General features: G+C 50.8%; 2 protein-coding genes across 2 annotated transcripts; one reads left to right on the top strand and one right to left on the bottom strand.

Annotated features, from left to right (window-relative positions):
* The first annotated feature begins 6 nt into the window (after window positions 1-6).
* On the top strand, window positions 7-2,030 carry MPND (MPN domain containing). The gene is made up of 9 exons (XM_010726483.2): window positions 7-82; window positions 160-256; window positions 328-400; window positions 465-541; window positions 627-795; window positions 865-935; window positions 1,061-1,150; window positions 1,495-1,587; window positions 1,733-2,030. The coding sequence occupies exons 1-9, from the start codon at window positions 57-59 to the stop codon at window positions 1,817-1,819; spliced, it is 783 nt and encodes a 260-aa protein (XP_010724785.2). The 5' UTR covers window positions 7-56; the 3' UTR covers window positions 1,820-2,030.
* Window positions 2,031-2,133: 103 nt separating this feature from the next.
* Window positions 2,134-11,253, bottom strand: LOC100540564 (scaffold attachment factor B2-like; the record flags this gene model as incomplete). The annotated part of the gene is made up of 15 exons (XM_010726482.3): window positions 2,134-2,521; window positions 2,737-2,803; window positions 3,007-3,119; window positions 3,627-3,745; window positions 4,256-4,295; window positions 4,964-5,101; window positions 5,599-5,889; window positions 6,461-6,597; window positions 7,107-7,195; window positions 7,529-7,674; window positions 8,579-8,679; window positions 8,780-8,929; window positions 9,805-9,905; window positions 10,246-10,295; window positions 10,724-11,253. Coding segments are annotated over 15 exons (2,199 nt in total), but the record flags the coding sequence as incomplete, so codon positions are not given.
* Window positions 11,254-11,382: the final 129 nt, after the last annotated feature.

Below are 11,382 nucleotides of genomic sequence, written 5' to 3'. Positions count from 1 at the left end.
CCACCCCCCCGGGGAAGAGGCCGGAGAGCAAAGCCCGGGCGCCCGTCCGCTACTGCATGCTGGGCACACGCGACGCAGCCAGGTAGGGACCCCCACCATCACCTCGGTCAGCCCTCGGGGTGGGGAGGGCCGGGGGGAGCGGGGCTGTGTCTCTTACAGGAACCCACAGACCCTGGTGGAGGTGACGTCCTTTGCTGCCATTAACAAGTTCCAGCCCTTCAACGTGGCCATCTCCAGCAACGTCCTCCTGCTGCTGGTGCGTCCCCTCCCCTCTCGGGATTTTAGGATCCCTTTAGGATTCCCTCGGCGCATTCCTCTTTCCTTTAGGATTTCCACAGCCACCTGACGCGCAGTGAAGTTGTGGGCTATCTGGGGGGCCGCTGGGACACCAACACGCAGCGTAGGCAATGGGGGACAGGGGGGAACAGCCCCTGGCACAGCCACCCACCCCCACGTCCCCGCAGTGCTGACGGTGCTGCGCGCATTCCCGTGCCGGAGCCGCCTGGGCGATGCTGAGGCTGCGGGTGCCGTGGAGGAGGAGGTAATGCAAGGCCCCATCGCCCCCCCGGGTGCCCCCCACACCTCTGGTGACGTGGGGGGGGTCTGACGTTATCCGCACATCCCAGATCTGCCAGAGCCTGTTCCTGCGGGGGCTGTCCTTGGTGGGTTGGTATCACAGCCACCCCTTCGGCCCCGCGCTGCCCTCCCTGCACGACATCGACGCGCAGATGGATTACCAGCTCAAACTGCAGGGCAGTGGCAACGGCTTCCAGCCCTGCCTGGCCCTCATCTGTGGTAAGCACCCAGCCCTGGGGGGGGTACAGGGCCGCAGCCCCCCCACATCAGCCCCATCTCTCCTCCCAGGGCCGTACTATGCTGGTAACCCTGGTGTGGAGTCCAAGATTGCGCCCTTCTGGGTGATGCCACCGCCTGAGGTGAGCGGCTCCCATCGCCTCCTCAGGGGCGTCCCAGTGCAGTGCCGGATAGGTGACCCCATAAGTGACCCCATAAGTGACCCCATAAGTGACCCCATAAGTGACCCCACTCCCCTCTCATCCAGCAACGGCCCAACGACTATGGCATCCCCATGGATGTGGAGGTGGCTTACATCCAGGATGGCTTCCTCACCAACGACGTCCTGCAGGAGATGGTGAGCGTGGGGCAGGAGCTGTCATAGTCACTGAATCACAGAATGGCCTGGGTTGCAAAGGCCCACGATGCTCATCCAGTTCCAACCCCCTGCTGTGTGCAGGTCACCAACCAGCAGCCCAGAGCCACATTCTGCCTGGCCTTGAATGCCTGCAGGGATGGGGCATCCACAGCCTCCTTGGGCAACCCGTTCCAGTGTCACCACCCTCTCACCCCCAAACAAGGGCTGTGTCCCTGCCCCGCATTGTCCCCCCCTTGGGGACAATCTCTCCTCTATCCTTGTTGCTCTGGGGGTCCGGGGAAGGAGCACTCAGCCCCAGTGCAGCCCCCTGCCCCCATCCCCAGACACTGCTGGTGGAGTTCTACAAAGGAGCCCCGGACCTGGTGAAGTTCCAGGAGCTGTGGAGCCAGGACCAGACCTACCTGGATAAGCTGAAGGTGGGCAGCGTGCTTTCTGCGAGCTCAGCTCTACCCACCCCACTCCTCCCACGAGCTGTTAATTGGGTTTTACTCCACCCTGGTGCAGAGCAAAGCAGAGTGCATAGGGTGAGCCCAGCGAGCAGAGCCGCGTTCCTCCCTGCAGGGCTCCCTGGCCTCTCGCAGCCCCAAGGACCAGAGCTTTGCCCACATCCTGGAGCAGATCTACGGCCTGCTGAGGCACAGCAGCTGAGCAGGAGCTGCAATGGGGAGCAGGGGCTGCGAGCAGCACTGCAGGGATGCAGCATCGCCTGCTGCGCCTGGGAAGCCGACGGAAGGACCAGAGTCAGCAGCTGGGGGCACAGGGCAGGGCAGTGGGGGGCTCCTGGGGGCCCAACGCTTCTATCGTGTAACAAAGCACGGAGAAATAAATGAGGAAACCTGTCTCACCTCCTTCACACACACACAGACGTGCACGCGTCCCTCTGTCCCAGAGCTCAGAGCTGCAAGCAGAACTTCTCTTGGTTCCACACCCACGCTGACAAAGACCACGGGAAGAAGGAAGCGTTTGTTCACCATCAACTGCTTTTATTGTTCTGGAAAAATGGAATGTTTCACTAACAGAAACTTCAATGCCGACCAAGAACACGTTCATAACAAAGAAAGGAAACCAATCAGCTGAACTGATAGAGCATTTGGCTACGATGTGGCAGCAGTCTTGCTTTTTTGTCATCACAAATTCAAGTTGCTTAATAAAACTCACCACCATTGTCATTTTGTATTAAAAAATATATATTTATGTCTATAGATCTGTGTATTAAAGCGCTCTCAGTAGCGGCGGGCGAAGCGCGGCTCGGTCGCTCTGTGTCCCCGCTCCTGGCCTGCAAACCCCCCCTGCACTGCAGCACTCGGTGCCACCTGGCTGTGGTTTGGGCCCTGTGTGAATCCTCCACGCCTACAAAGGAGAGCAGACAGGTTGGGAACGGGAGGAGAAGCAAGAGGTGGCCGCACATCTCACAACATCTGATTCTGTTTGGGTTTGGTGTTTTTTTTTTTCCCCCTCCTACTTGCAAATCCATACTTGAGTTGAATCTGAAAGCATGGCTCTGCACTTTGGGCGCTTTGCTTTGATTCAGGCCTGCTGTTGGTAAGGGGGTGACAGCTCCTTACCCTGCCATCCCACCGCGGTGCATCGCATGGCCTGGTCCCTGCTGACCAGGCGTGCCTCGATCACCACCTGAGCACAAAACAAGAGAAAAAAAACGGTGGGGGGAGGAGAAAAGGCCTTTGTGTTGTCCTACCAGAAAAGCCAGATCGTCCCCAGTTTGATTTGCTTTCTCAGTAACGCTGTTAAGGTCTGTAGGCTTTAATTACCACCAGAAGTTCAGCAGCAGTAATTGATAGAAAGACCACGATCACACTGGGAAGCAGCAAGTGTACCTTGCCATCTCTCATGATCCCGTCCCATCATTCCTCCAGCCACACTGCCCTGCCATGAACGATCTTGATGCCCCTCTAACTTTCGACCATGATCTCCCCAGTCACGTCCATCTCTTAAAAAAATAAAAGAAAATCTTCTAGGTGCGTCCCTTATCGGTGTGTCAGCACAGGAGGCATCACTTGCAGAGAGACCCACGTGCTTGGCGTACAACAGAGTGGATTAGATGTGGAACAACCAACCAACCACTGCTCCCCTGTCGGTGTGCCTGCACTCCGCACCTGGGACACATCCAGCCTGGCTGCTGACTTGCAGAGAAACCACCAGCACGTCTCAGCTCCCCCCATTACCTCCACCTGCTCAATCCCGAGTTCTAACTATGAGTGCTACTCTGGGTGCCCCCGAGGCACCTAACAGCACTGAGCCTCATCAGTCAAAGGGAAGCTGCTTACGGAAAGCCCTTCTTCACCCCTAAATTCCTCGTGCATCCAGATGAGAGAGGCTCAAAGGAACCACGAGGACAAAGGACTCACGCCGCGCTCCTACCAGCGCCCTCGGAAGGTTTACCCGCCGTGAGAACGAAGCACCAACACAACGCTTCCCTCGTGTGCTGAGCACTAACCGGGTTGGTGGGGGAATCCCTCTCCCTTCGTTCATCCTCCGCTCGGACCCATAACCGCCCCAACCGTCGCGGGATTCCCGCGCGTGCCGCTCGGGGCCGTGCCGCTCATCGGGGTAATGCTGCAAGGCAAGCAGGACAGTCACAGCGTCAGCTCGGCCCCGTTCCTTCCCTAACGGCAACACTGCAGCTCCTCACAGCCTGCTGTGGCATTCAGCTCCAGAAAATAAAGCAGCAGCTGTGCCACGCTTTGCTGGCTGCACTGCTGCGCCTTCTGCAGTTCGGTTTGGTTTCACAGCACCGGTTTGGTTTCACAGCACCGGTTTGGTTTCACAGCACCACCTGTAGCTGAGGGCAGACTTTTTTTTTCTTTCTACACACCATCCTGGTGAGTGTTAGAGAAGGGAACCCCCACAGTGCTGCCACATCACAGACCCAGGGTTTTGAGTCAGGAATCTGTCACCACACGTCACCTTATGGCCAGAGCAGCCAGCACAGCTCCCAGCACTCAGGACTCACTGATGAACGCATGCCTTAATCCCAGCAGCAGTTCCGTTTAAGAACAGGTAAAACTGTGCTGCTTCTGCTTTGGAATTTGTGTAAAATGAAGCCATGATGTGGATGCGACCCACCTGCCCATCTCTGTCTGGCATTCCTCTTGAACCTTCTCTTCTGGAAAGAAAGGAAGTTTCAGTTACACCAACAGTCATAATCCGTAAGCAGCACTTTTGTATTTGGAAGGCTGTAAGTCCGAGAACCCAGCACCTGTTCAGCTGTAACATACTGAAATGAGTTTTGATTTCATACGAAGAGACCAAAGTGAGACTTATAGCAAGGAGTAATTCGGGTGACACTGAGTCATGGTCAGCAGGACAAGGCCAGACCTGGAGCCAAGGAGGAACAGAGTGAACCTACCAGCATAGAAATGAGTTACAAGCTAAAGTGGCACAGCTCCACCCACAGCTCCTCAGAGAGCAACCCAAAGTGCCCACAGCTGTGCAGAGCACTTCTGCAGACTGTGGAGTTAAAGTCAGTGTAAGCTAGGCTGTGAAGGAGTAGGGAAAGCGTTACAGCAATAGGAAATTGGTACATCTCGGATGAATTCACTTGGATTCACAAGTCAGACATCCGTACACCTCGAGAAGTGTAGGAGTGCCCTCGGCACAGCAGACCTGTGATACACACTGAGTGGTGCAGGCACAGGACTCAAGTGTGCATGAGATCAGATGCAAGAAAAGCACGAGGCTCCTTTGTTTGTTGTCAGCACTGCTCAAGCCACGAGTAAAGCAGAAAGACACTGAGTTTCCTTCAGGGAAGAAGAACCTCTGCCTTGTGCTGACCTGTCCAGGGAATGATCCTGGTACCGGCCACGATCCCTGTGGTCGAAGTCATGGAAGCGGTCCTGGCGCACAAACTCAGAGTGGTATCTGTCATCCAGCGCCATCCGCTTCGCCTCTGGCCAGTATGGATCATCCCGCCTGCAAGAAAGGAAACCAACCTCGTACAGAGTTTCTTTCTTCATCTCTTGAGCGAGACCTTGAGGTCAACCCACAAGCAATCCCATCATTTTAAGAGTTGTTTATGATTTGTAATTAAAGCCTCAGGACCGGAGTTGGCTGCAACACCACCACAAAAAGCAGACCCTCAGCAGGGGCAGACATGAGAACAAGCACCTCCTGCTGGCACCCCTGCTTTACAGTTTAGATTCCCAGAACCATCCAAAGTTGGAGAAGATCTTCAAGATGAAGTTCAACCATCAGCATAACCTAATGGGTGCATCACTGAGCCACGTCCCCCCCCGCCATTCCCACACGTCCTAAATACCCGCAGGGATGGGGACTCCCAACACCTGACCACTCCCTCCATGAAGAAATTCTGCTTCATTTCCAACCCAAACCTCCTCCAGCACAGCCTGACACTGTTTTTTTGCGTCCTCCAGAACAGTGGCCAGATCCTGGTATCCCATTGCAGTTACCTGCCATCATCATAAGGCCTCCTCATTGCTGACCGCCGCTCCTGCTCGTAGCGCAGCTGTTCCTGCTGACGCCGCAGCTCCTCCCTCTCCCTCTGGATGCGTTCCTGCTCTCTCCTCCTCTCCTGCTCGATGTGCATCCTTTCCCTCTCCAATCTCTCCCTCTCCAAGCGCTCTCTGTCCAGACGCTGCCTTTGAAATTCGAGTCTCTCCCTCTCCCTCTGCAGCCTCTGCCTTTCATCCCGCTCGTGCATGGCCTGAAGGCGCTGCTCTCGTTCTCGCCTTTCTCTCTCTCTAATTGAAAACAAGACATTTGTTTTCCAGTCAATTATCTCAGATCAAGGCTTTATTGCTTGCTTTGGGTGCTTCTATTAGTTCACCTTTCAAAACAGAAGATACGTTCTTCTCACTATATGATTAAATATAAATTCTCTCTTCTCAACCAAACCAAACCAAAGCTGTTTGACAGGAGCCCAAGGGGAGTTAAGCATCCTACATCAGTAAGGCAGCACCTACTCTGAGTCAGGCTGAGAAAGTTTTGGTAGAGCACAAAGTGTCCTAACACAGAGCTCTGAGAACCGAAGTATTTAGGAGATATTTCAAAACTTTCAGGCAGAACACAAACATTAGGAGCATTCAATTCTGCCTCAGCAGAACACTGGGGGTGCCCAGAGAATCGATTGCCCACAACAGCTTCCTCAGAGGCACAAGCTTAGAGATGATGGATTTTGGTACAAAAAAACCTTCACAACTCTGCACAACAGCTCGGTATCACGGCAACCTGAGCTACAAACGTGGAAAGGCCCACACAGAACCCACTCTGAAGCAGAGCTGAGGACACACAGAGCAGAGCCCCAGCACTCACCGGCGCCGCTCCGTCTCCCTGATCTCACGCTCCCTCTGCCGCTGCCGCTCGCGCTCGCGCTGCTCTTTGATTTTATCGAATGATAAAATGTCCTGCTTCTCTTTGCTTTCAGATTTGCGGTCCTGGCTCTTTGTGCTCTGAGTTAAATCAAAGCAATACGTTTAGCTGAACGCTTCCAGCCACAACTCCCAAGCAAAACACCCACTTTGTTTCGACTCGGAACACTCCCGCCCTCCCGGAGGTGAACCACATGGGAATTACACACAGAAGTCAGGGAGAAGCACCCAGAATTTGGCTAGAACTCCTGCTGAGTGTCAGTGCATATAAATATTAGAGGCACATGACCTGCCTTGTGCTGGTGGTAAATGATACAGCGCTGCAAAGGTCACCGGGCACCACACTCGAAATGGATCATCTTAACACCACTGTCAAATTACATTTCTACTTCCTCAGCTCCAGCAGCAGCGACTGCGAGGTGAGGCACCAGCATTTTCCTTCACAGCACAATTAACTCCTTAATGCTTCCTAAAACATTGCTAAAGTTCAACTGCTCCCCACACCCGAGGCAAAAAACCCTGCAGCCATCACACAGGTAAGGTTATTCACACCTGCTTTTACAGAGAAGTGTCCTCGAAGTCGTGCTTACCCTCTCTTTGGAAGCAGATGTTTTCACACTAATAACGGGTTCTCCTTTAGATTTATCCATCACTACTGTCCTCTCAGCTCCTCGACTTGCTAGAAAGCAAAGGCACACAAGAATAAATAATACTCCAGATGTTCAAAACTTCTGAAAGAATTTTAAGCCATCAGGATATTATTTTACCAGGGCTCTTGATGACTTGTGCAAGAACGTATCCATGATTTAAAACTGCAAGCTGGGGGAAAGGGCACTGAATCTATCCTAACACCTCAGTGAAGCACCCTCTAGCAGAGATGGAGGTTACAAGAAAGCAAATTTAAGTTGATGTCTGCAGAACGCACACTTTCGCCAAAGTTACTGAACTACAAACTTTTTCACAGCTGCTCACACTGCATCAACACCTTAAAGCAGAATATTTGTCAACACACCTGATTTGCTCGCCCTGGATCGATCGGAGGCTCCAGCCTTCTGCTCCTCTTTCTCTTTCCCTTCCTTCTCATCCTTTGAATCTTTCTCAGGTTTCTTTGCATCGTCTTTTTTGTCAGCCTTCTCCTCCTTTTTAACACCAACAGACCTGCAGGCAAACTTTGCTTTAATAGAAGACCTGACGAAAAGTGCTCAGTAACCACTCCTACTGATCCAGTCAAAAGAAAAAAAGCATTCCTAACACCACTTCCATGCTGCCCAGCACTGACAGCATGCCAGGCTGTACTTGTGCACGTGCTGCAGAGCAGCAAACAACACTGAGCTAAGGCAGCCTGAAAGTGAGAAACTACAGATGATCCTTCTCAGGATCTGGAGAGTGAGAGCTAGAAACACAAATCCTCTCCGCTGCAGCTCAGCTCATGCAGGGCACAGGGAGAAGGGGCTCAGGCTGAGCTCCCCTACAAGAGAAGCTTTCAGAAACAAATACTTGTGCATCTGACGTGAGGAGTTCAGCCTGCAGCTCCTTTACCAGATCTCTGGTTGCTTTATGAGGGAGTAAAGCAAAATGCCTCTTTCAAAAGAAAAAGGGCATGTGAAAAACAAAATATGGGAACACTGCTTACTCATCATTCGGTCTATCAGAAAACTGTCAAGTTACCAGGAAGATTTGTCAGTGCAGTCATAGTGGTCTTTGCAGCCTTAATGATTCTAAGACCATTTAGTCCAACCAGCAACGAGCAGAACGAATCCAAACCAGATGAGAGGACAAAATTCTGATTAAAAAACATTGGTTGCTGTGACATTATCTCACACAGCTGGTGTGTTTTGTTACAGAACACTAAAACTCTCCCTGTTTTGTAACAGACAGCCTATTAAGATGCACTTCTGGCTATTCTTCCAGTATGACTCTCACTCCAGATGCAGCAAGCAAGAAATCAGGACTCGCTGCAATTCCTGTCCCCTTTTCTCATGTGGCTGGGTTTCAAATGAGCAGTCTTTAAACACAGGAAAGTACACATTAAAAAAAAAACAAAACACACAAAACACTTTACTTCTCAGATTTGGAATCTGCAGAATGGTGCCTGTCTTTTTCCTTCCGTGCTTCGCCTTCCTTTCTGTCTGAAGGCTTTTTCCCAGCTGGTTCATTTTTGGCCTAGAATTTCAGCAAGAAGCGTTTTTTTTAACAATAAAACACAGGCATTAAAATTCCACCTTTCGTTCCAACATCCTGCCACGTGAGAGCTACCGCCGACCTTTTCCACAGAAATCATCTTCCCGTGCAGCTCTGTCCTGTGCAGGTGATTGATGCACTTGGTGGCTTCCTCAGATGTGGACATTGTCACGAAGCCGTAGCAGCGCGCGCCGGGACTGCGAGCGTTTGTCACCACTTTTGCACCAACCACCTGCAGGGGGAAAAAAAAGGCATTGTGTTTGTAGAAACAAGGGCAAATTAACTCTAATTAACCCTGTGAGCAGCTCTGTTTGCTGGTGATAGCAGAGTGTATACTCAGCTTTAATGCAGAGGAAACATTCTTGGCATACAACGCTTCACTGGCACTCCAAGACAGCAGTGCTAAGCTCGTTTCAGAGATGGGTTCTGTTTTAACCTGGCACGCACACTGCTGGGCCCACAGGCTTCTAAAAGTGCCTCAACTAAGCTTGACTTCACAAAATACCCTTGGAAGAGATCACAGAATGGCCTGGGTTGCAAAGGACCACGACGCTCATCTGGTTCCAATCCCCTGCTGTGTGCAGGGTCGCCAACCACCAGACCAGGCTGCCCAGAATTGTGGGACTGATTTGATGATACAGCTCAAAATTGGTCTTTAAGGTGCTGAGCAGGTAGCTGACTTAAAGATACGCAAGCAGGAAAACAATACAATTCATCTGTCTTTTCTTAGGAGACATCTCTGTCAGTTTCTATCCCCAGATGCCTATGGGTGAGCGTGCAGTGACACAAACATCCACGTCACACCCAGGGAGGCAGGAGGGAGGGCAGGTAGTCCTGCAGAGCTCCCCTCTGTAAGTGCTACGCTCACATCCTGAACTGCCTGTATTTTAGAGCAGCTAAGCAGAGATCCTCCAAAACCACTATTTTCCTTTTCTCCCATCACAGACAACATTATTTATGAGATTTATTACTTTCAGACAGAGTTTGAATAGAATACAGGAAGAGTTCAACACTCGGTCCAGCCAGTCATTAGAAAAACCAGAAGCTAAGTGACCAGAAGCTCCAGGTCACCCCATGAAACACATCAGCTTGCACCCCACCACGCACCTTCCCATACTTGCTGAAGAGATTCTTCAAGTCTGTTGCTCTTGTAGAGGATGAGAGGCCACTGACCCACAGATTCCTGCCAGAACCACTGCCAGCACGGCCTGAGGGAACATAAATAACATAAAAACCAACCCACAACCATTTAAGCAAGAACACAACAGTGAGAAAACAACTCCACTTCCTCCCCTCCTGCTTAAACCTCTCAGCACAATGTCAATTTCACTGCTTCCAGAACATTTCCACTTAAAATCAGAACATAAACTGCAGCCTTCAGCAATTAACTTTAGAGCTCTACATCTGAATAGCCTAAGTGAGTTCTCACCTACACACAGGCCTCCTTACATTGCACTCACTTTGAAAAGAATGACAAAATATTAAGTGTTAACACAAAACAAACTTTTTTCAGATACCGTTTTTATTTCATGAAGGAAAACAGCCCACCTTTCTCATCTTTGGAGGCTTGCTTTGTATCTTTGTCCTCCTCAGCAGAGCTAAAGACAAAACAACACGTTATTCAACCAAGCATAAGATAAAGTAAGTTCAGGTTGTACACTAGAATTTTATACCTACCAGTACAAATTAGTTCTGAAATAAAAGGTACCACTGCAAATTTTTGGAAGAGTGACTGGAAATATGGGACTTGGATACTTAAGATGACAATTAATGCTGTTTTGCAGATGACAGAAATCAGAGTAATTTAAGAAAACAACCTTTGAAGGTTGAGGAAGGAAAGAAATCAAACCCTCTGCGTTTAAAACAACAACAACAATTCTGCACAAGGAGAAATCAAACCGATTCTTTAGGAATAGGCTACAATTTCAGCAGGCGTGGTGGCCAATTGAAGGAAACGGCTTATTGGCATCACTTAACGACCCGTGACAAAAGATAGCATCTGGTCTATAACGGAGAAAAAACAAACCTCTTTTTCTGATCACCGCCCTCACTGGCTGAGGACTCTTTAGTAGCGGGGGATTCCTCTGAATTAGCTTTGTCTTCTGTTTTCTTGGCATCTTCTTTGCTATCTTTGCCTTCCGCACCTGCGCCTCTCTCCGCTGTTTCCCCACTAGAGGCTTCCAGGCCTTGGCAGCGCTTGCTACTCTGATCGCTTACGCTCTCTACTCCTACAGAGTCAGAGTCCAGCTTCTCTTCCTCTATTGTCTGTTCACTTGTCTCCCCTTTCGCTACAACTAAACGCTTTGCCTCCTTCCTTGCCATAGCTTGTGCCGATTTGCTGTCCAAATCTAAAGCATCTTCCTCCGACTGAGCGGCAGCAAGAGCGTCCTCTTCCTCTGCTAGCCTCTTGCCTGGCACCACGTTACTTGCTTCCTGTGCATGTGGCTGCTCCGCTTCGGAGGTTTCTTCGTTAAGGAGCTCAGATTTACAAGTTTCCCCCAAAATGTCGAGTATTTTCTCATTTTCTACGGATTTAACAGGAATAGAATGGCACAAGGTTTAATCACCAGGGAAATACAGCAATCACAAACGTGGAACTGGCATGGCTGCCACACTAACACCAAGAGAACGGCTAAGCTACACAGAGATTGGAAAACCCTAGTGTACACAGTGTTACAAGTCCTA

This window comes from Meleagris gallopavo (assembly GCF_000146605.3).
Source record: "Meleagris gallopavo isolate NT-WF06-2002-E0010 breed Aviagen turkey brand Nicholas breeding stock chromosome 30 unlocalized genomic scaffold, Turkey_5.1 Chr30_random_7180001957186, whole genome shotgun sequence".
In the NCBI taxonomy this organism is placed as follows: domain Eukaryota; kingdom Metazoa; phylum Chordata; class Aves; order Galliformes; family Phasianidae; genus Meleagris; species Meleagris gallopavo.
Note: the sequence above shows the minus strand (reverse complement) of the source record. Positions and strands in the feature narration are given on the sequence as shown.

Bases quoted from the DNA above. Each gene is read 5' to 3' on its own strand.
- MPND (XM_010726483.2), top strand. From the start codon at position 57: ATGCTGGGCACACGCGACGCAGCCAG. The intron at 257-327 runs GTGCGTCCCCTC...TCTTTCCTTTAG, and splicing joins GCAACGTCCTCCTGCTGCTG to GATTTCCACAGCCACCTGAC. The intron at 936-1,060 runs GTGAGCGGCTCC...CCTCTCATCCAG, and splicing joins GGGTGATGCCACCGCCTGAG to CAACGGCCCAACGACTATGG.